At 60.1% G+C, this 23845-nt stretch overlaps 1 protein-coding gene across 1 annotated transcript; it reads right to left on the bottom strand.

Moving 5' to 3' along the window:
- Nucleotides 1–2656: 2656 nt before the first annotated feature.
- ADGRD2 (adhesion G protein-coupled receptor D2) lies at nucleotides 2657–22983 on the bottom strand (the record flags this gene model as incomplete). Its single annotated transcript, XM_080820244.1, has 25 exons — nucleotides 2657–2770; nucleotides 2912–2988; nucleotides 3996–4026; nucleotides 4305–4363; nucleotides 4925–5014; nucleotides 5118–5175; nucleotides 5292–5333; nucleotides 9205–9325; nucleotides 10158–10273; nucleotides 10364–10497; nucleotides 10819–10972; nucleotides 11242–11344; nucleotides 11539–11642; nucleotides 12879–13005; nucleotides 13650–13705; nucleotides 16355–16460; nucleotides 16873–16996; nucleotides 17511–17675; nucleotides 18245–18356; nucleotides 19488–19769; nucleotides 20043–20128; nucleotides 20490–20588; nucleotides 20981–21622; nucleotides 21945–22157; nucleotides 22938–22983. The coding sequence occupies 25 exons, from the start codon at nucleotides 22981–22983 to the stop codon at nucleotides 2657–2659; spliced, it is 3261 nt and encodes a 1086-aa protein (XP_080676370.1).
- Between the last annotated feature and the right edge of the window lie 862 nt (nucleotides 22984–23845).

Raw genomic sequence — 23845 nt, 5'->3', positions numbered from 1 at the left:
TACCTCCCACCACCCTGTCTCTGTCCCCGCCCCTGCCCACTGAAACATGTGCCCCTGCCAAGGCCAGAGACCCACAGCCCCAAAATGAGAAGTGCCCTTAAGAATCTCCCCAGCCCTTGCAGCCCTGGAATAAATTTTGCAATTAGTTTCCAGCTCCCTTTGCCTGTTTAGGTTCTGGGGCCAAAGCAGAGCCTCCAAGGTGGGTTTTGGTGGTCTGGGGCAGGGCGGTGCTCTGACTGGGATGGGCGCAAGGGTCAGATAAACTTTGGCTCAAAACACCACGCACCGTTGGGGAACCTGTGGGCCCCATGTCATCCCTGGGATCTTGCCATACCCAGGAGGCCTGGGAGAGGCTTGGGTCTTCCTGGGTCTCGGCCAGAGTTCTAGCCTGGCCGTGCATCTCAACCGCCATCTTGGGAAGAAGGGAGCAGTCATTTCATGAGCACCTACTGTGTGCTGTCCCGTCATCTCTCTGTCCCTGCGGTAGCCCAGTCAGGCAGGGGCTATGATCCAGGAGAGGGACTAGGCAGGTGCCCCTTAGTCAGGAATCTGCAAGGACAGATTCAAACCTGGGTCCCTCTGACTTCAGAGCACCAGACCTTTCCTCTCAGTCCCTCTGGTGGCCCCGGGCCTGGGCCTTCTTCCGGTTCTCTTGCCTCCCCCACCGCTAGGAGGCAGCAGTGAGCGGGTCTGATTTCTGAGGCGAGTTGCCTCTTCTGAGATGTCCTTCCGGACTTCACGGGCTTTGTCTCGTTTTGTCCCATCTGCTCCTCAAAGCCACTTCGGTAGGCGGCCGCTCCGGATTACAGATGAGGAAACCGAGGTCCGGGGGCGGGGGGGTGAAGTGGCCTGTCCAGGATCGCACACCAAGAAGGGGCAGAGCCATCATGGCCACCTTCATCATCCGGACCGACCTGACAAGTTCACCCTGGGGCCACTCCCGGTCTACTTCAGGCCTCTGTGCCAATTAGAAAAAAATCGCCCCCTCTAGGGAGAAGTATCCCTAGGCACACAGCTTGGCAGTGTGCAAAAAAAGTGTGTCCCTTTCCCGCCTGGCACCTTCAGAAGGGAAGCAGATGCTCTGGTTCCCGCCTCTGGGGAGCATCCAGTCCCACGCGAGACCGCTTTTTGTCATTTTGTGATCCTGTGTGACCCACCACTAAGAGCCAGCGAAGGTGAGGAAGGAATTGATTCTTCCCCTGGGGTGACAGGAAGTCTTCTCGGGGGAGGTGTCATCCAAACTGGGTTTTGAGGGATGTTCAGGGGTTTGCCAGCTAAGACAAGAGTTGGGGGCAGCATGAGCAGGCGTCTGGGGACCTAAGCTAAGCTTCAGAAGTTTCGACAGCCTCCATCCCCAGAATGAAATACCCAGGCCCCTGTCTCTGCATGATGGGCACCACCGCCCCCACCCCCCCAGGGTAGATTTTGTCCCAGACAGCCCAGGTGGGGTCCAGAGTAGAAATGACACAAAAGGCTGTGGGGAGCTACTTGGGCCTGGCTGGGTCCCGGGGCTTCTCGTGCAGCCCTGCCCCACCTCCATGCACGTGCGCCTCCTTCAGGGAGGCTGCTCTGATGCCCCCGGCTGTGCCACATCCTCCAACAGCATCTGGGCCAGCCTGAGGTCAGCAGGACAGTGTACGCAGTCCCTGGGCCCCTCCTTCGCCTGGCTTCCCCCTCAGGGACCACCCGGTGCCAGGCCCTAACGCTGCTCACCTCGGCCCGGAAACCAGCTCTACCTAAGCAGTGACTCGGACTCACGGAAGAATCTTGCCCCTGGCCACGGAATCAGTGGTGGCAGGACCTGGACTTGTAGCCAGAGTGTGAGCTGGGGTCTCCCCGCAGCATGGCCCGTCACACCTGGAGCCTTCCCCCCTACCCCGGTGCCTTCTCTGAGCAATCTTGCCTGGGGGACTCCCCCTCAAGGTGACTGCCACCCCTGGCCCCCACGCTACCGGCGGGGGAGACTTTCTCTGAGCCTCCGTTTCTTCCTCTGTACAACAAGAGGTGACGGTGGTCACGGGGCTGAAGGAGGACCCACAGCTCTAAGGCAGGCGGGGCCTCAGTACCTTCCAGGCACACAGTAGGTGCTGGTAAGTGTAAGTGTTGGCGGCGCCTACCCTGTTGGTGAAACTGGGGCTGTCTGAATCCCGAAGACAAAGCGCCCCGACCCTTGTCCCACCCTCCCATCAGCATCCTGTCCCCCTCCCCAGGCCAGGGTGACCCCCAGGGAGGAACGGGTCACAGGAGTACCGTTTATTACGAGCTTCCACGGGGCTGTCAGAACTTCAAGGTAGGTGGGAAGGGTGTGCGGGGGCCAATCTTGGTCAAAGTTGGGGGGGCCTGGGCTGTGGGGTGCAGCTGCGTTGGCACCGCCCCCCGGCAGGGGTCCTACTGGAAGCAGGGGGAGGCTGAGGCCGCTGTCTGTCCTTCAGGGGCCCCCAGTGGGACCTTTCAGAGGTCCCCACAACGAGCCTGGGGTAAAGTCTGCACACACTCTCTCTAGAAACCTGGGAGGAAGGGTGGGGGGCTGAGCTGGCAGAGGATCATGGTGGGGATCCCTGGAGGGGTCTGGAAACTGAGGCTGGAGGAAAGTTTTCAGGGGGATTCTGGCCCCCGGGGACCCTGGGCAGTGTCCCCCATTCCCTCCCTCGGAGCCTCAGTTTCTCTCGAAGAACACCTGATGCCCAGAAGCTTTCAGGAAGGGCGGTGGCTGCCTCGTGAGGGACCGGGGCTGGCAGCCTTCGCTCCCCCGCACTTCGTCTCGGGCCACCTGAGAAGGTCGCGAGGTGCGGAGGGGGAGGGGGCTGGGGCGTCGGGAGGGAGGGCGATGCAGGTTGGGGGTCCGGAGGGTGGGGCCGCCGCGGGCCGAGGTGGAAGCGGCTCGTTGCTACGAGCGGCCTTAGCAACGCACCCATTCAGCAGAGACAAAGGCGCTGTCACTTGAGCGCAGAGGCGCCGCTACCGCTCTTGTTCCCACCGGCGCCTCGCCTGCGGGGGTGGGGGGAGGGGCGGGGGTGGGGGGCGGGGGCGCGGGGGCTCGAGGGAGCGGGGGTGCTGTCGGCCCCGCGGAAGGCCCACCGCGCGCCGGCCTGCAGGGGGCGCCTCCTGCCCACGTTGCGGAAGGGGGAGCCGAGGCTCCAGGGTACCGGGGACACCAGGCAGGGGAGGGAGGTCCGCGGGAGCCTGGGGTCCCACTGACTAGGGTTTCGAATGTGCCTCCGCTTACACCGGTGTGACTGCCCCGGTGCCTCACTTTCCCCATCTGCACAATGGGAGGATAGTTTCCCCAGGTCCCCAGGTTAAAGGAGTCAGCCAACGCGAGGCTTTCGCCCTGAGCCCAGCCCCAGTTAGAGCCGGACAAACAGGCCTCTTGCCCATGCTGGGAAGGATCCCTCGGCTCGAGGCGGGGCGGTGCCTGGCAGGCCCTCCTACAGCCAGCTGTGCTCTAAGACTGGGGGACTCAGGCTAAGAGAGGCTGACAGGGGCCAGAGGCCCCTGGGTTCCCCTCTCGCCCCACTGCCTGCAGGCCCCCATCAGCCCTGTGGTTGGGGAACGGAGCCTGAGAGGGAAATGCTCTCTTCTCACCGGGTTTGGAAGTCCTTTCCGCCCAGGAGGCATCAGGGTAGGGGCTCTGAGAGCGCTGGGCCTGGGGGGGCGCGGGGGGAGGGTGCAGACAGAGCAGGTGCACAGAGGAAGGCAGGCTCCCGGCTCACTGCCCCTCCTGCAGCACCCGCTCTGGGAAGGGGTCCCAAACCTATCCCCCGAGTGCGCCTCTCCCAAAGAGCACTGCCCTTTCCTGACAGGCCCCCAGTGTGCTAATGGGGGACTTTGGGCACCAGCAAGGAGCAGAGCAAGAGGAAGGGCCCCGCAAGCGGTGGGAGGCGGGGTGCGCTCGCTTCTCCGATCGCTTCCATCCTGGTGCAGTGGGGCTGCAGGGGAGGGGGGGCCCAGGTGCCAAGGGGAAAAGGGGAGCCTCCTGGCAGGGGTAGTTGTACCTGACACCTTGAATGCTGTCAGCTCCACAGCCTGAGGACAGACGAGATCGTCAGGGGAGGGGGCCCCCCACTCCTGTTCCCCCTTGCCCTGGGGGCCCTGGAAAACCTTGGTAATGACTCCTCCACCCCCAGTGGCCTTGGCATTCAGATTCTGCCCGGCGGCTCCCAGGGCCCTACCACCTGGTAACTGAGGAATAGGGCTCCTCCGGTCTCCAGAGGAAGCCCCCCACCCCTCCCCTAGTCCCTGTGGTTTCCCCTACCCTGTGGGACATACTTGCTAGCACCCTGCCACCCTTGTCCCAGCCTCACCGGCCTCTCAGGTTCTGCAATGGAGGAGAAGGTTGTGGGGATTCTGGGGCTGTGGGTCCCTACAGGAGAAAAACCCTTTTCAGAGACTGAGACAGGAAGCTCACTCTCTGCTCTCCAGCCCTGGACAGGACCTCGTAATCAAAGACCCTAAGGATCCACTCAAAGGTTTACTCCACAGATTAATGAAGAAACTAAGGCCCAGAGAGGGAAGGTAACATGCCCGAGGGCACACAGCAGGTAAACTAGGAGATGGGACTGAAACTCCAAGCCTAGCCGTGAAGTCATTCAGCCCATGCTCTGTCTCTGGGCCCCAAACCTCATCTACCCACCTGGCTTTGGAACCCCCAAACACCCTTTGGACAGAGACCCAAGGAACGTGACCCTGGTCAAGCCCTGCCTCTGGGCAGGGCAGCTGGGGCCCCTGTTCCCTGGTGGTGGTGGAAAAAAATAAGCCACTTTTAAGCCACCCTCCAGGCGCCATGCTTGGAGAATTCCCTGGGCCTCAGTCTCTTTGCCTTTCAGATGGGCTAACAGGATTGCTATTGCCTTCCCAGTTTTACCTGTGCACCAGAGAAACCAAGGCTCTGGGTAGTACAGACTGGGGACTGGTGTGGCCTTACCTCTAAGAGCCAAGTGTCTTCGGGCTGGAGCCAAGGCTGCAGGGCTGTCCTGAGCCACCTCCCAGGGACCCAGGGACCTCGGGTGGGACGCTGGGCCCATGGGGCTGGAGCAGGCCTGAAAGGAAGGGGTGTGGGCACTGGAATCCTGGTAGGGAGTGGGGCCTCCCGCCCCAGGATCCCCACCTGCCCGCACCCACCGTGAATGCCTCTGTTGCCTTTTTCTCCGTCATCCTCTGCAGGGCGCTCCGGACCTGGGGGTTGGGCATCAGGGTCAGGCCTAGGCCCCTCGCCCTGACCCCCAGGCACAGGTGCCCTGCAAGTTAGCCCTGCCCATCCCACCCCCCAGCCACCCATACCCCCAACTCACCTCCCCGTTGTAGGCGGCATAGACCAGGAAGATGTACGGCCCCTGGGGACAGACCCAGCATGTGGATGGGTGTCACTGCCTTGGAGCCAGCCCCCTCCACCGCTTGGCCCCAGGGCCACAACAGAGACACACCCAGAGATACACAGAGACACTGAGAGACATAGGCGGATGAACACAAATCCTACTCTGTCCCCCTCCTGCACTTGGGAGGGGACATCTGTGACATTCTATGGCAGAGAGAACCAGAAGGGGCCCTCCCCTACCTGACCCCATACCTTCAGCCTCTGGCCACCAGACAGCCTCTCTGCCCTCTTGTCCCTCTTTGTCCCCCCACACCAACCTGCCCCATCCTCACAGCCTCATCATGGCTGCAGGAGTTCCTGAAATCAAGGCTAACTCCAGTCCTGGGACAGCAGATGTGTGAATGCATGCTGATTCATGCCTCTAGCTGCGTGTCTCTCTGACCCTCTGTCTCTTCTTCTGGAAAGCAGAAGCCAGGACTCAGTTCCTGCTGTGTGTGAAGGACTCAGCACAGTGTCTGGGCTGTAGCTGGCTCTTCCTGCTCACACATGTGAGGCCCGGCCACTCATGAAGTACCGTCACACACAGGGTGACGACCCTCATAGCAGCTCCATGCTGAGAGGGTGGGGGTGGGTTAATCCTTCCTGTTTGATGGGGCAGGACCCTAGGGCCTGGGGCAGGGGACAGAACAATGAGTCCTAGGCCAAAGGGTGACCCAGCGGGTGGAATTCGGAGCCTAGGCCTTCTTCAGATTCTACCTGGACAGGCCACAGCCCCTGCCCGGAGGCTCAGACTGGAGGACACAGATTGGGGTCCAGGGGCCCTCCTTGAGGCCTTCTAGCTTCAGCCTCAGAGCCTGGCTGCTCCCCCTGGTTCTTAGCCCCTAACTGGGTTCGTACCACCCTCCACCCTAAGACAGACCCTGGTGCCCCCCAGATTCCCGCCCCTCCCCACTCCCAGCTAGCCTGTCTTCCCTCTGCAGCCTTTCAAACAAACAAAGGCAGCTTTCCAAACTCCACGCAGCCCCGCCAGCACCTCCCCGCCTAGCATTCTCCAAGGCTCCCTGGCACCCCCGGGATGACATCCGAGCCCCTTACAACAGCTCTGGGGACCCTGCATGGTCTGGCCCCCATGTCTCCTCCTGTCCCATTTCTCGCCAGCTCACGTGTTCCCCCCTTCATGTCTCGCTGGCTCCCCCCATATTTCCCTGACCTAAAACATTCTCCTCCCTTCCTGGAGGAGTGATTCTCCCTCCAGGAAGCACCCTTTCTGTGTCCCCTCAGTGGTTCCTCTGTCCCCAGCCTGCCCCCATGTCCCCTCGGCCTCTCAGCCTCCGCCATGCCCTGCCGTGGGCGTGTGGCCCGGTGCTCGCATCCTGGGCACTAGCGAGCTCTCTCCAGCACAGAGCCCACAAAGGTCCTGCCGCCCATGGTGCTCCTGGAGGGTGCCACGTGGGGCGCTCTGCCCTTTGCAAACATCACCTCCGTTGAACCCCACCAGGATCCCATGAGGCGGAGACTAGAATCCCCTGCAGAGAGATGTGGAGGCTGAGCCTTGTCTCAACTCGTCTGGGCCTCCCAGCAGGACGCCGCACCGGGACAAGACACATCAGCGCTACAGAGGGAGTGAGGCTCTGCTGAGCTCAGTCCCTCTGCCCCAGGCCTGCTGCAGGGAAGGAGGGCGGTCCTGAGGGCGGTCCTGAGGGCAGGTCCTGCCCAGCTGATGGCCCTGCCACAGTGCGAGAGGGACACCCGGAGGTGGGTGGGGTGAGGAGGACAGGGAGGGATGGCAGCAGGAGAGGCAAGGCCAGGCGTGGGGAAGGACCCAGGGAACTCAGCCTGACTGGGGGACCTTCCCGGAGACGGTGTCGGGAGTGGCAGGGTGGGCCCAGGTCACGCGCCAGCTGACCCCGTAAGGCAGCCTTTTCCCTCTTTCAGCAGGAGACCTTGGCAAGGAAGGTCTGTGGCTCACTGGGAGGAGGGGGGGGGTCACGCTCAAGGACAAAAGCTGGGGGCGTCAGGGGTCAACAGAAAGGGACACATAGAGGGAGGACCATGCCAGAGGAGAAGGGGATGGAGAAGGAACCTCAGAGAAAATTCAGAGACAGAGACGAAGAAGCGAGACAAGGGGAGAGGAAAGGAGGGAGGGGGACAGAGGATGGAGGGCGGGGAGGTGGCCACTGCGGTGGTGGCCGTGGCAACGGGCTGCTGCCACCTGGCCACCCCCGGAGGGGGGTGGGGGCACCCCAGGCAGGGTCGCAGGCTAACCCAGCAGGGCCCACGTTTGAACCCAGGATGCTCTGGAGGCGTGGGGCTTGAGGAAGGGCTTGTCTGTGTCCAGGAAGGGGTGTAGCGCTGTCCTCTGTCCCCCACTGCTCAGGCCCACACAGGCGTCTGGGAGCTGTGCTTCTTTGCCAATATCTGGAAGCCCCGATTTTCTTCATTTTCTGGGCCCGTCTCTGGGCCTGGCGCCTCCATGCTCCCCCAGCAGCGGCCCCTTCTTTCCCGTCTCCACTCCCACGCCTGGCCGAGGGTCCCCACGGCCCAGGCCGAGAAGGAGACATGGACCAGGACCTGGTAGTCACTACCCACGGCACCCTTCCTCGCTCCCTGCCCCCGCCCAAGACTTCACGCCTGGCCTTGGCCGTGGCCGGCTCCGCAAGAACACGGCATTTTGTAGCCTCCGTTCCTGCTCTGTCCCTACTGCCTGGAAAAGTGCCCGGAGCCGGCACCTCCCAGGCGTTCGACACGTATCAGGAGGATGGATGAACGACTGGATCGGACCCTTCCTGATGCCAGATCCGCCCCCCTCCACTCCCCACCCCCACAATCTCTGCAGCTCTTCCAGGAATCAGCCAGGCCACATTCGGCTGGCCGCCCCCCCTCCCCGCCCCCTCCCTCCCCGTTCCTTCCTCCCGCGAGGCCTTGGGCCATGACTTCACGGGGTGTGTCTCCTCATGTGTAAGGCCTGTTCGCAAATAGAAATACAGGACAGAGGCTCTGTCCCGGGCCTCAGAGCATGTGGGCATCTAAGTGGCTGTTAATACCCTTGGGCCCTTCATCCCAGGAGGCGCAGAAAGGCCCCCAGGAGGACCTCTGGGACACGTGGAGTCTGGACAGAATTTGTACCTTATTTCCTGAGCTTTCTTTGTCCATCCCCAAGCCACCCCTTTTCTCAGCCCTGACAGGAGCTGGGAGGCGTAAGGGCGGACAGCAGGAAGAGGGGCCAGGGGTGCAAGGGAGGCTGAGGGGAAGGGCAGGGGTGGAGAGGCCCTGCCGGGACCCACCTCCCTCCCAGCACTCAGGCCCCTGAGGTGTGCTTGTCTGTGTCTATGTCTAGGTCTCCCCACAGGACCGCCACCCCTCTGAGGACAAGGACCAAGTCTGACCCCTCTCAGAGACTCCTGGACACAGGCCCACGGGAGGCCTCCTGCGGCGGCGCCCCTGTGACGGCCTCTTTCACGTGGGCTGAGTGTTGTCCTCCTGACACAGCCTCTCCTCACTGCCGTCCTCACCAGTGCCCCACAGCGGGCCCCCCTGAGCCTGAGGGCAGAGGTCCCAGAGGTCCTGCGCCCCATCCTTGGCTTCCTGCTGAGGCCTGAAGTGGCTCTAGCGCCAGCCCGGGGCCTGGAACCGCTGCCACACCCCTGAAGGTCTGGACCTCAGCTCCCTCAACTGTAAAAGGGGCACAAAATCCTCCGTGATGTGCTGCCTCTTTGATTCGAGGGTTGGCTCCCACTCTCGCCCTCAACCTCCTGCTTCTTGACAATGTCCCCTAGTCGCTGTTGGTGCCTCCCATGACCGACAGGACACTCCTGACAACCCAGTTACTCCCTCTGAGCTCCACTACGTGTCAGAGCCCTGGTCCCAGGTGGTCCAGGGCCTAGAAGTACCTGGAAGGAATTGAGGCCCACGGCGGCATAGGCCCAAGCCGGGCTGAGGTGCACCAGCACGCCGACCAGCCAGGTCAGGCCCAGGACGGGCAGCAGGACCAGCACCGGCTTCACCATGGCCCTGCAGGAGAGCGGGCCGGGCTGAGGGAGGCCAGGCTGGCCTGGGAATCCCTGCGGGCTGCTGGGTAGGGCAGCACGTGGGAGGTGCCTGGAGAAGGGGGTCGGACGTGCAGACCGGGGACCGCTGCTCAGGACTTAGGTGCAGCTGGGGGCTTCAGCGGGACTTGGCTGTCCCTTCTCAGACCCAGAAGTGGTTGGCACTGGGGAGATGGGGTCCCAGTCCCAAACCTGGCTCAGAGGAAGGGTGCGGCAGCTGCCCAGAGGGAGGGCTAAGGACTGGGGAGGGGATCCAGGTGGCATGGAGTCCAAAATCTTCCCTTCTCAGGGACCCCTGGGGCTCCCCGGCTTTTCAGGGACCCACTGGCTTGGGCTGCCCTGCCCTTAGCAGAGAATGGGGGCGGGGAGAGGAAGGCCAGGGGCATCCTCCTTTCAGCAGGACATGGCCCTGGAGAGTGAGGAGAGTTCTTGCAGGGGTAGGGACCTAAATCCTCACTCTGAACCTAAACTTCTGGGGACTGCCTGATCTAGGGGTCTCCCCTACCTTGTCCCTACCAGGCCATCCGTGCTAAGGGTAGACAGTGAGCCCCCAGGGCAGCGGCTTGTGTCTACAAACCCTCCCACCCCTCAGCACTTAGGACTGATTACTGCCCCCCAGGTGACTTGCGAGGTCACGTGCTCACCCTTGTCCACACACATGAGCATGCGACACCTGCTCAGGTCCGGCCTTGGCTCGGCGAGCACACATGGCCTTAGGACCACATCCTGCCGCCACAGACTCGCACAGGCCCCCATCCAGTGAGCCTCTCGTGTGGTCCCCCACTTCTGGGCCTCACCATGTCTGGATCCTGACCTGCTCCTGCAGGCAGGGCCGTGGGCTCAGCATGCGGGCACGGCGGCGGGCGCTGGCCACAGTGACCATCACTACGCGGACCAGGATGCACGTGTTGGCCTGGACACCGGGCGTCAGCGGGTGAGAGGGCCTCCGCCTTCCTCAGCGAGACCTGCCCATCCCTCTAGGCCCGCAGATCACCCCGCTCACAGTCAGCACGAAGAGCACAGGCCCCACAAAGGCCCAGATGATGTCTGCGTGCACGTTGAGCCAGCAGTGCCCGGCTGCCACATAGTCATGGGGAGACAGGACCAGGGTGACGGCGACAATGGCTGCAGGCACACCTAGGAGAAGAACGAGTGTCCTTTGGACTAGGCCGCCAGCCTGTACTCTCCCAGACCTGGCCCCGCCCCCAGAACCTGGCCCCGCCCCCAGAACCTGGCCCCGCCCCCAGAACCTGGCCCCGCCCCCAGGACCTCTTCTCCGCCCCGCCCTGAGCGGCCGCCCAGGGCTGTCCGTGGCAGCAGGTGCACTGTGGGCACGGGGAGCTCGGGGTGGGGCTCTGGATCCCAGGTGGAGACGGTGACTGGAGGGTGTCGGACAGCGAGAGGCCACACGAAGCAGACTTGAGAACAGAGCAGGAGTGGGGAGCATGGGGGCCTCACCCCAGCCTGTGGTGTAGTAAAGTGCCATCCGGGGGCCCGGGCGCATGCTCACGACCACCACCTTGCTCCAGAGCAGGAGGCCCTCCACCAACATCCAGGAGAATGCCACCAAAAAGAGGAGGTGCATTACGGCTGTGACCGCCACACAGGCCACCTGTGGGTGGGAGGGTGGCAGAGCCCCACCAAGGCCAGCTGTGGGCTCAGCCCAGCTCTGGGTCCCATGCCCGTGTCTGGCATCACCAACGAAAGGACGTATCCGTGGGGAAGGTCTCTGGACAGCGCCCCCCGCCCACTTCCAGCATTCAGGGCTTTGTTCATCTCTGGGCCATGCTCCCCCCAGGAAATGGACCCAAGTGAAGTGGGGGGCAATCCAGAAACGGCTGGTCCCCTCTGAACTCACAAGCACACCTGCTGGGTGCCCACCTTATTGGCCTTTGCCCACTCGCTGGCCATGAGGAAGCCCTCGGCCGAGGCCAGGGAGAAGGTAAGGTTCTTGTGGACCGTGGCTCGCTCTGACTTGGAGACCCTGGACAGGCAGGGGTCCGTCAACAAGGTCACCACTAGCAGCCCCCACCCACTATCCGCCCCTGCCTGCTTGGGTCCCTGTGGGTGAGCTAATGAAGACAGAGATGGTGGCTTCATGGGGGCCCACAGCCCTAAGGGAGACCCTGGGCCAGGGGCTTCTTGGACAAGGATGGACACAACGGGAGCTCGTCTCACCCGGCTGCCAGGAAGAGCAAGAAGGTGGTGGCCAGGGCACAGAAGGACACGCCGCAGCCCACAAACGAGAGTGTCCTCAGCAGTGACTCCTCCTCGGCACTCCTCTGCGGGACGGCCGAAGACCCCGGAGGACAGTAACCCCATCACAGCCCCGAACTGAGCAGACCAGGTCTTGCCCTGTCCCAGTCCAGCAAGGCTCCCCAGGCCTCCTTGTTGCGGTGACGCAGGGATGGCAACGGCAGCAGCCGGCAAGGCCAGGCTTACATACAGCAGGCACTTAATACAAGAGCATTCGCCTGTCCTCTCCTGCTGGCTCTCCCTAACCTGGCCCTGACCGGTCCCGCTTTTGCTGATGTCAAAGCTCTTAAGAGCCCTGGCTGGGAGGTGACTGAGGCAGCCACAGGGAGAGGATGGCATGTCACAACACCCCCCCCACGCTGGGGGGAGGGGGCATGGAGCTCACACGCAAACATGGCTACTCTCTGTTTTTACAGGACAAAAGTGTCTGTAGCATGTTTCTCTAGTGTACTCCCCAACACGCCAAGGAATGCTGGCATTCCTGAGCCTCTGGCCCTGTGTCACTCAGTCTCTTAGCAAGTGACCCCTCCGAGTCCCTTGTCAGCTCGAGTGAGCACGCCGGTCCGGCTCTGCTCTTGGGATTGGGTGTAAATGCTGGGTCTTTCCGGGGCCTCCCTTGGTTTGGCCTCAGTTACTTCTGACCTCATCTCAGCCATGGCTTCACCTGTGGGCCCTTCGTCTCCAGCTGAGGCCTCTCCCACCCCGAAACCCTCAGCCCCGTGGCCTGCCCCACCCACCTCTGAGATGACTCCCTCACCCCCCGGCTCCCCAGGCCTTTGTCCAAGACCACCTCCTCCTCCGTCAGTCCTGTGTCCTCCATTGGCCCGCTGTCCCCCCATGCAGGGCCTGCCCCCTGCCCGCAGACCCCTTGAGGCTCTCTGCCCCTCCAGCTCACTCCTGGCACCAGAGGGCGCCCTTGGGGCAAAGCAACACCTGCTGAACACATTGACGACGGTCCCCAGCAGATAGGATCTATAGGATCGCCATCTGAGCGCCTGAGCATCCTGGGCTCTGGGCTCTGACCCCTGCCACTCATCCCTCCACCTTCTTCCACTCCTGGGCCCGGCACAGGCAGCTCCAGAGACGTCGAAGTTCTCAAATGTGTCAGAGTTGGCCTGCCCCTTCTAGTCTCCTTGCCTTTGCTCGGACTGGCCCTCTGCTGGGGATGCCTTTCTGTTCAGTTCTTGGTCACCCTTTAAGACCTGGCTCTGACATCGCCTTCCCCCATGCTCCTGTCCCAACCCTATCTTCCTGGGACTCACCTGAACGTCATACACCTGCAGCAGGACCGCAAAGTTGGTGCTGTGGTTGCAGAAGCAGGCGGTGGAGGCCTCGTACAGGGCGGCCACAGAGCAGCCAGCGGTGGCCCATGAGCCCCCTGTGTCCGGGCTGGGGGAGGGCAGGGAACAGAAGGGCTCTTGAAATGGGAAGGACGTGGGAGTGGGGGTAGGTGGCAAGCAGGGGACAGCCTCTCTCCAAAGCTTGGGGCCCATCGCCACTCTGCCGCTAACCAGCTTTGCGACTTGGGGCAAGCCTCTGCCCTTCCTGGGGCCTCAGTTTCCCATCTGTAAAATGGACTTAACACTCTTAGGGATGATAGGGGACCATGGGGCCAAGACCAGTAATTACAACTGATTAATGGCATTAATTACTAAGTGACAGTGATCGACGTTCAGCCAAGGATCCAGGGCTGGGAGCTGGGGCTCATCTCTGAACCGTCTTCCGCTCCTTCAAACATCCAAGCACCCTGGCCTGGGACATATCAAGTCTAACACCTATTTGACAGATGGGTCTCTCCCTAGGCACCCCACGGAGTGAGCTCGTGTATCTCCCATGATGGGGAGCTCACTATCTCCTGGGTAACAGCTTCTCTTGCTCCAACTTGTCCTGGAGTTGAGGAGGGGCCCAAGGCAAGAGAGGTGGTGACTGGCGACCCAAAACACACCTCACCCTCAAGCAGAATGGATGGCTTAAAAAAAAAAAAAACTAACACCAAATTGCCTTAATTAAAGAACTGGGAAGTGGAAACTCACCTGATACTGAAGTTCCAGAAAGCGCAGACAGGCTGCACCAGTCTCAGCGGGAAGGCCTGAGGGCAGGAAACAGGGCGAGAGCAGGCGTGTGAGTGTATATGGGGGGCCTGGGGCAGGGGCGTGGATGTGTATGGAGAGCGGAGACCAGGAGGGTGCAGGGGGATGGTGAGGTCTCTGAGTTGGATGGACCAGGGGTTGCCCAGTGTGGGTCACAGGTGAAGAGGTCGGGAAAAAGGCCAGTGGGGAGCCAGAGAGGAGGGAAGGGCAGGAGGCTGGTGTGCTAACATCATGTGTGATATTGAAATACTGGGAACAAGTTAAATGCCCATCCTTTGGGGAGCGGTTAAACCACTGTGACTCGTCCCTCTTGGGGACCAGCTCTGCACCTGGCAAGATGAACAGACAGGTCTCTATCTACCGGCAGGGAAAGAGCTCCGTTATACTTTGCTGAATAAAGAAAAAAGCCGCATATCATCACGCATAGTATGAACTAACTTATGTAAAAAAAAAAAATACATACATACGGTCTATGTAATTGTGAACCCATACACACAAGAAGTCTGGGATTAAATGCACAGCTAATTCAGTCATGGCTAGGTCTCAGTTTGAATGTGTCATAATGAACATATTAATTCTTTGGTAATTAAACAATGACAACTACATGGATTTTAGAAGATGTCATTAAGCAACCTGTGGTACCAGCCCCAGTGCAGGCAGAGAAAGCAGCCTGAGTTCAGGACGTGGGCTATGTGTCCCCACGGACAAGGGTAACAGCAGTGTGACCTCACTAGAACAGGAGACTCTGTGTCATGTTCTTCATGTCCTTTATTGTGGCCGATCTTCATAACAACCTTGGAGACAGGCATAAATTCATGTAATTTCAGATGAGGAAATTGAGCTTCAGAGAGGGATGTTAGTCTGCCCAAGATCACACAGCACAGAGCTGAGGGTGGGCCCTGACTTGGTTATGTTATTTCGGCCACTCTGTGATTCTCTAGAGAATGTGGCATTTCTTGGGCTGACTGAATTATCATCTCATGTATTCATTCACCTGTAATATTTCTTTCTAAGTATCTGAATCTATGTTGGGTGCTGGGAACACAAAGAAAACCTGTTGATTGCTTTTAAAATGGATGATTGTTGGGGGACCTGGGTGGCTCAGTTGGTTAAGCATCTGACTTTAGCTCAGGTCATGATCTCAGGGTCCTGGGATTGAGCCCCGTGTAGGGCTCCCTGCTCAGTGGGGAGTCTGCTTGTCCCTCTCCCTCTGTGATCTCTCTTGCTTTCTGGCAGAGTCAGGCAGGGTCATAGTAATCGAAAAAACCCTGCAGAACCCAAGTTCATTTTGGACCCTTGCTGGGGAAGGGGTGGCTCTGGACTTGACCTTGATCAAAGCCTATACATGCTAGGATTCTGCAGCCATGACAAAAGACAGGGTGGAAAAGGGACATCTGTGACTGAGACAATGCAGAAAACACATTCAGGGAAAGCAAGAAACACAAATGTTCACGTGACTCAGCTGAAGGAGCCAGGACTTTGATTTTGCAAACGGAAAAACAAAAAACCAAAATTGCGGCTTTAGGAAAAATTTCAGAAAAAACTATAGAAATCAGGACAAACTAATCATTGTATGTCCATATAGTGGAATCTTACTCAGCAGAAAAGAGAAGCAAATTATTGAAATGGGAATCAATACGGATGATTCTCCAAAAACCTCCAGTGACAAAAGACCCCAGAGCACAGCGTACACTATGGTTCCATTTATGGGAAACACTGGAAAAGACAGACAGAATCTACAGTCACAAGAAGCAGATCAGTGTTTCCCTGGGGTGAAAGGGAGGGAAACCTGCCTTTGGGAAGCCCACTGGGAAGGTGGAAATGGTCTTTACCTTGCTTGGGGCAGTGGTCCCTGAGTGTATATGCAGGTCAAAACCCACCACGTTGTATACTTAAAATGGATGTTGCAGTGTATGGAGATTGATTTTTACAGTCTTGGGATGACATACCGAAGACTAATAAACTGTGGGGGGTGTGTATGTGTGTGTTCGTGTCTAGGATTAGTGGTTGTGGGTAAAAGTCAACTTTAGATTTCTCTGAAACTAACGTTGCAAAAGCAGGAAGGAATTTGTGTATTTCACATAATGAAATGAAACAACGTTTTTTGGTGATCTTTCCGGATCAGTTTATAGAAAAAGAACTGTTCCTTGCCTAACCCTAGCGGATGGACGATTCCAGCGCGTAGCTGCGTATGGCTTTTTGCCCAGTCCCCCTTGGTGGAGGCTCGGGCTCTTCCAGCTCTCAGGAGCACGTGACTGTGCCGGTCTCTGCACATGTCCCTGGATGTTCCAACGGGAACCACCAATGTTTCGAGTCATGCACAAAGATAATGAAATCCCAGCTCTGCCACTTACAGGCTGGGGCCCATCATAGCCCCTCCGCCAAGCTCACTCTTCGCCTATGTCGAATGGGCAGTAGGAGAATTACATGGACGTTGCTTATTTAAGTCCTCCAGCACAAAGTGAGTGTGTAATAAACCAATTCCCTTTCAGGTCCCTGGAAGACAATGGGGTGCCTTGGGAATGAGTATTTTTCTTGTACATTTTTAGACCTTTGTTCAATTGAATGCATATTGGGGAAGGAGGACACCAAACCAGGATAAGTGAAGTGGGGTGGCAGTTCCCAGAAGCAACCCCTGTGCCCAGTACCTGGGCCTGGTGCTTCAGGTGAAACGTCACGGCTGTGCTGACCTCCCCGGTCTCATCCCATACCTCAGAGGAGATGATGGCCGAGCCCACCCGGGTGCTTAGAAACCTGTGGGGAGAAAGGGAGCTTTTAAGGGCACCAGCTGACTATGCAGGAGAGGTTGTGGATGGCCTGAATATGCAGAGATGACACCCTCTGTGTCCAAAGAAACATCAGGAAATGTCCTGTGCTTGGAATTAGGGCATACTAGTTCCAGTTTTGCCTTGGGGACTTGCTAGGAAATTCAGTAAGTCTGGTCTTCTCCCTGAGTCTCAACACTGAAGCCTGGACCCCAGACAGCAGTTGAGCCAGGTTCTAGGGGCACACTCAGTATTGTGTGTGTTGGGGATGGGGAGGGTTTGGTCCTGGCTAAAGGCAGATTTGCCTATCAGAATGAGGGCTCTGAGATGGGATGGAGGCCTGGCCCTCCCTGGGGAGGGAATCCAGACCCTCAGCAGCCTACTGGCTGGGCCCCACTCACCTCTGCGTCTTGCTCGCCTCTTCTGAGCTGTCAGGGGCCTGGGGCTCCAGGCCAGGCTCCCCTAGGGTGTGCTGGAAGATACTGGAGCTGAACCAGCTGTGGATCACGGTGACTCCGGAGAGGCCTGGCTGAGTGGGAGGGGGCCCAAGACCCCACCCTGTGTCTGAGCAAGTGCCACGGGTTGGCCCCGAGGGAGATGCTCTGCTCACCTTACAGACAGGGAAACTGACGCTCATAGAGATTAATTGTCTTCCCAAAGGTCACACAGCTAATAAGTGGTGGAACCGGAGTTCCAAACAGCCACGGCTCACGCGCTTAACCCAGCAGCTCTAAGGCCCTTCGCTGCACGTCCTGATCCTCCCCCGTCCCAGGTGGCAGCAAGCGTGCGGGCCTCCTCCACCACCCGCTTCCAAGAGGCAACGTGTGGCTCAGTGGAGGAGACTCAGCGAACATCTGTGATGTGACAAGTGCTTTTAACCTCGTAATCGCCCGCAAGGCAAGTACAAAGAGGACGGTCTTCCAGGCAAGGAAACAGGCTCTGAACAGTGAGATGACTTATTCAAAGTAGCAGAGTTAGCAACACGAGCTGACCCAGACCCCAAGAGGAACCCACTCCCCACCCCACCCTCCGTACCCACCTTTCCTGAGGAGCTGCTTCACTTCTCCTGCGGGGATACGGATGTGGCCGGGCCCCTCCGGATGTCCACGGGGCATCATGAACACACAGCCCTCTCTGCTGGCTTCCTCCAGGTGTAGACTCCGCACCTCCAGACCTGGGATCAAACGGGGCTGGGTGGCTGGACCTCCGGAGGGAGGTCTTTCTGCTGAACCGGTCCCCGGGGCAGGGTCGGCTTCCCCTCTCCTTCAAGTCCAGGAGAGGGGAATCACTGAGAGGCGTCCCCGGGGGCCAGGATCCGAATATCAATGCACCCCAGAAACCACTGGGCTCCCAAAGGACACAGGTTTTTGCCAAAGTTCCATCCGTCAAGCCACAAACACTGAGTATGTACTGGGGTCTGGCCTGAGAGGCAGAAATGACTCAGAGATGGTCCTGGTACTCAGGGGGGCCTCAGGAGGAAGGAGGTCATCACCAAAAATGCAAAAAGATGTGTTTGCATATGGGGTGCGGGCAGAAGGAGGAACTGACTATCAGGAGAGCTAAAACCAGATGAGGCTTCCTGGAGGAGCTGATGCCCCAGCAAGGTTCTGAAGGATAGATAGGAGTCTGCTAGGAGGTCAAGGGAGAGAGGGCATCTGGAGGGAGGGCACGGCTCCGGCAAAGGCAGGAGACCGACTGGAAGTGATGGAGGCTGAGAACAGACGTCTGAGCTCCGAGGGCCCAGCTGGGTGGGACGCTGGCTCACGGGCTCACCGGCTCCATGGCGCTGGATACGCAATCCCGGCCGCTCGGAGGTCAGCACGGTGCTCAGCATGGGTGCCAGGCGCTGGACACTTGCCACCAAGGCCATGGGGCCGCCGACCACCTGGAAGGAGCCGCACCTCAGCTCCCTCCTGCTCTGCATCCTGCTGCCACCCGCCCTGACCGTCATGAACGCGTTCCCAGGGAACTGTGAAGTGTCCGGCCTGCTCCAGACACTTAGTGGCTGCTCAGGCTGCCCAGGATTGAGTCCTGGGTCCTCGGGCTGGTGTCTGAAGCCCGGCCCCACAGGCCTCCTCTGTCCTCTCCGAGCCTCTCCTGAACCGTCATCGCCTAGCCCAGGCAAAGGCCTCCCAGGGCTCCGTGCCCGCTGGCCCGTCGTTTGCCATCTGGGCACCCTCCGAAGCTCACTTCCCCGGGGGAGCCATTCCGTGGAACCAGGGCCCCCTGTTGTGTCATCTCCAGCCCATCCCCAAGCCTCAGGCCCGGTTCCGTCCTCTCAGGCCAAGAGGCCCCACCTCTGCTCCTCCTGCCCCAGAGACTTTCAGGTGATGTCTACGACCCCTCGTTCTCTCCCTTCTCTAGGCCGACTGCTCCCAAGCCTACAGCCACTTCTGCCAGAGGATGTTTCCAACGCCCTTGCCATCTGGATAGCAGCTGTCCTGTTCTCCTGAGCCTCTGGGCTGCTGTGGAGGACAAGATGGCTGAACACGCAGCGGAGACGTCCTCCCTCTTAGGGGGGTCGCCAGACTCTTGGGTATGGGGGAGGTCCTTATGGACTCGTGGCTCTTGTTTTCAACTGTAGAAACTATTCTTCAAACGTGGTTGTGTGTGGGAGTCCAACTTTCATAACAGATAAAAGAGGAGCTTCTGGGGCACCTGGGTGGCTTAGTGGGTTAAGCGTCTGCCTTCAGCTCAGGTCACGATCCCAGGGTCCTGGGATCGAGCCCCACGTCAGGATCTCTGCTCAGTGGGGAATCTGCTTCTCCCTCTCCTTCTGCTGCTCCCCCTGCTTCTGCTTTCTCTCTCTCTCTCTCTCTCAAAAAAAAAAAAAAAAAAAAAAACTCTCTCTCTCTCTTTTTTTTTTTTTTAAGAGGAGCTTCTTTTGATAGACGGAGAGATAAAGCTCAGCAATGGGTGCTGACGGGCCCATGGCTACACAAGAAGCTGGAGGCAAGGACGGAATGGGAGCCCAGGCCTCCCCCACCGCCCCCACCCCCACCCCTGCCCGCCTCACCTCGTTGACTGAGAGCCACGTGCCAGCCAGCTGCTCCTCCAGGACCAAGCTGGCCACGGACACGACGCCCTGGCTTAGTTGCTCCCAGGGCCCTGTCAAGGGATCTGGCTCCCCAGCCCCGAGGGCTGTCACCCTCTTCAGGAAGTGGATGATGGCCAGCAGTGCCGCAGGCCCCAGGGGAGCCGCCTCCTTTGCCAGGACTCTCTCCAGGATACCCAGGAAGCTGCAGGCCTCAGCCGGCGACAGGTGTCCATGGACTTCAGAGAGAGGGCCCGGGAGGAGCTGTGGGCAGAGGAGCTCCTTACGGCAGGTCTGGCTGTTAAGAGGGATCTCCCAGCGCAAGCCACACTTGCGCCCCACTAGGGTCTTCTTGGTGGCCCATGTCAAACATATCACAAGCCCCCAGCTCTCAAGGGCTCCAAAATAGGGAATATGAACAATATTGATTGCTGAAGACATGTTAGGTGGGTGCCCCTTTATAGGTGAGGAAACTGAGATGCAGGAAGGTGACCCAGAGTGTCCTCAACTCTTCAGCTCCCTGGATGGGGGGCTCACCACAGTGGTGTTGGCCAAGGCATTGACTCGGCTGATAACATCCTGGCCAGGCCATGACGGGGCAGCCTGCAGCCGCTGGTAAGTCTCTGCAAAGGAGGGGAGGCCAGGCTGGGTCCCGAGCGACCCAGCCCAGAGGTTCCCCATTCACCATTTGCTGCTCTAGGAGGAAGAACGTGTTCACTGCTACGTGTCTGGAGCCTTACAGTGTTCTAGATGGGGAAACTGAGTTATACAATGGCAAAATCACTTGCCCAAGGACACACAGCTGGGATTCACCTCCGGATCTGTCTGGCCCCCCCGTCCTATAGTTTGGACTCCATGGAGGCCCTGAAACTTCGAGAAGATTCTGAATTCCCAGTTTGTGACAACTGCTTACTACCCCTCGGCCTACACTTGTCCATACCCAGCCTCCCCTGCAGCAGAGCCCTGGGCACTGCCAGGAATCACCTGTCCGGTAGCAGCAGAAGAAGGGCCGTGGTTGAAGGCAGAGCGAAGAGCCCTCAGTACGGGATCCTGGGTTCCATGTAGGGCACTCCTCTGAAGGCACTGGCAGGGATGGGACAGGGGTCAGGCCCGTATCGTGGCTCCCCAGGAGCCCCTGTGACCCACCGGCCTGTTCGGGCTTTGAAGGCACTTGTACACCTTTGGGGGCCAAAACGCACAGCCCCCGACTTAGGGGGCAACATGCGAACCTGGGTGAAGGGTGCTGCAGCCAGCACAAGGTGGGGCAAGGCCGCTAGGGGGTGAGCCTAGTCAAGTTACTCGGACTGGGTAGTTGCCTGACCGGCTTGGGGAGGGCGTAACCAGAGCTGGGCGTGGCCAGGTTCGAGAGCCGTGGGCGGAGTCGCAAGCTCAGGAGGGAGCCTGCGGGAGCCAGGGGGCGGGGCCCAGCAACGGGAGGGCGGGGCCCAGCAGCCCGAAGGCGGGGCGGGCCGTACCCGGACAGAGAAGGCGCACCCGCAGGGGCGGCAGCAGCGAGGGCGTGACGTCCAGGGCGCGCAAGTCCCAGCGGAAGAGCAGGCCGACGGCTGGCGGCGCGCAGGCTCGCGCCCGCCGCAGCTCCGCGGGGCTCAGCGCCCGAGCCCACAGGTGGAAGTCGGTGAGGTTGCCGCTGAAGGCATCGCGCGCCGAGAACCCGCCGCCCAGGGAGTCCTGATCCTGGCCCAGCACGAGGATGCCGCCCGCCGGCACCGGGTGGCCCGCGCCCAGTCCCCGCGCCCCGGCGCGCCGCCGCCCGTCGGCGAACAGAGTCCAGCGCCCGCCGCGCTGCTCCCACGTGGCGCACACGTGGTGCCAGCGGCCGTCGGCGCGGAAGGCGGCGAGGAAGGGCCCGTGGTGGCCGCGCACCACCAGCGCCGCGTGCACCGCGCCGCCGGGCTCGGCGAAGGCGCGCAGCTGCAGCGCGTTGGGCAGCGCGGGCGCGGCGAGGGAGAAGAGCGCCGCAGGGTCGGGCGAGGCGGCGTCCCACTGCACGTGCGCGCACGCAGTCAGCGCCCCCAGCGCGGGCAGGGGCGACCGCAGCCGTGCCACCCTGTCCGCGGTCCGCTCCCCGAACACCAGCGCGGCCGACGTGAGCGCGCCTGCGGGGACACGCGGGCCAGCCCCTCAGTGTCCCCAGCGGCGCACAGCCTCTGGCTACCCACTGGCACAGCTGCAGGGCCCCTTGTGGGCTTTGGGGTATCTCCCTCTCTCGGGAAGGAAGAAATGGGGGCTCCTGTGCTCATACCCCTGCGGCCAACCCTCTATTTTAGTCCAGAACAAGGGAACTGGAGATGCAACGGGGACTTCTTCTGGGCTCAACCCAAGAGGACTGTCACTGTGGGCTCCATCTCTGGAGGTCGCCAAAGCCTCTGCACCCCCGCACCCCCGCCTCCTCCTCCCAGGTCCTGGGCCCACACTCACGCCTTTTCGGGGCTCTCCGAAGAGAGCCCTCTTTTTGGCCCACCCAGATGGGGTTGGACAGCCGTAGAGCCAGGGCCCCAGCAGGGGGCGCGAGTGCCAGGTGGCCAAACCTCTGCTCACAAGCCTCTTGAGCCTGCCACCAGGTCAGGTGCTGCCCTGGAAACTTGCACACTCCATCTGCAGTCTCCACCACCTCCCCGGGACCCACTGGAGCTGCAGGGTCAGAGGAGAGAGTGGGAGAGCAATGTGTGGGCCATGTGACCCTTCCGGTGGGGCCGGCCATGCGCACTGAGCTAGCAGTCATTCGCAGCTCAATGCTCTGTGACCTGCCAGGTCTAGCCCCTTTGCTGAGCCTGTTTTGTCATCTCTCTAGAGCCAAGAATAAGATGGACGCGGTTGAAACCTTCAGTCCAGGGCCTGGGGATGATGGGGCTGAACTAAACGGCATCTCCTCCCTTCCTTTGCCTTAGACGCCAACGCGCCAGGTGGACCACAGGCTGGCTGAGCTGGAGGACGGAGGAACCCCTCTGGGACCCTCATACCAACCTGTGACCCAGGAGCCCCTTGATTCAGCTGGTGAGTGGGAGAGGGTCCCAGAGAGACTCCTTATCTGAGAAAGAAGCAGACAGGTGGGGGCTGGGTCAGTCAGTGACTGATTATCTACTGTGTGCTCCTGCCGGATGCGTTGGAAGCTCCAAGCTCCGGAGTCAGACCTGGGTTCCAGTCCCACCCAGAGGGGATCTTGGGCAGCCTGTTTCACTGCCTTGAGCTTGTCTTCCAGCTCCCCTCCACCTCCCCCCGCCCCGCTGCCCCGCCCTGTGAGGAATTAACAAGCTGTTGAATGAATGTAAAAGGTGCAGCAGCAGTGGATACTTTTACTCTATTATTATTGCCAAAGGCTTATCTCGTGTGACCTTCACAGTGACCTCAGAGGTGCCCACTTGGAAGCCAGCAGCTTTGAGTCCCCTTGGCCGCCCCACCCGCATCCCTCACGTGCAGGTACCAGGAGGTAGACGAGGCAGTAGCACCAGGAGGCCATTCGGAATCCAGCAGGGACAGGGGAGGGACAGCAAGGGTCACAGATGTGGCCACTGTGGACTAAAGAGGGAAAAAAGCAAATGAACATTCAGCGTCCTAACTTGCTACCCCCTCTGTCTCCTGCAGGGTCATCTTCCCCCAGGTTTGGCTCCCAGAATTTACTGGGCCAGGAGCCCAGGATGGGCTGGGCACATCTACTTGACATTTACTTGCACAAAAGGATGGTGTCCAGGAGCCCGTTCTAGGACCACAGCTGGGAACGCTGTAGCCCTGGTGAGCTGGGAACGGCTGGGTGTGGGGAGGGAAGGCAGCAGCCGCCGACTGGCCAGAGAGAGGTGGAAACGGAGCACAGGATCCCTGTTAGGCTTCCTTGTGTTCTTTTGGGCTCACAGCTTGACATTCAAGGTCCTGCTTCATGAGGCTTCTGCTGAACTCGCTGGCCTCACCAGTCTCACTATCCACCTGCCTCCTAGCTCCCCTGCAGTCACCTTTCCCCTGTCCCCCAAGCTGCCCCCATTTCTCCAGGCAGCATCTCTTCTCCAGATTTTGGGGTGCGCAGTCCCTCTTGCCTGGACTGGCCTTCCACTCCCTCAGGGGCACCTTCTACAGATCAGCCTGCCGTCACGGCCTCCACCTGCACTGATGGCCACGTGCTGCTGTGAGCTAAGGATACCCTAATTGTGGGTGGCTTGGGGGTCGCTCTTAGCAGTCTGGGGGGCTTTAGGCCTCCTGGGTCTCTACTCCAGCAGTGGCTGAGCACCAGTGGGTCCCAGAAAATACTGGAGAACAAAGAATGGTCCACTGTGTCCCACCAGTCGGCCTCATGCCAGCTGGACGTCTGGAGCCATCCCCAGTGATAATTC

This window comes from Martes martes (genome assembly GCF_963455335.1).
Source record: "Martes martes genome assembly, chromosome: 12".
Taxonomy (NCBI): Eukaryota; Metazoa; Chordata; class Mammalia; order Carnivora; family Mustelidae; genus Martes; species Martes martes.
This window is presented reverse-complemented; position numbering and strand designations above follow the sequence as displayed.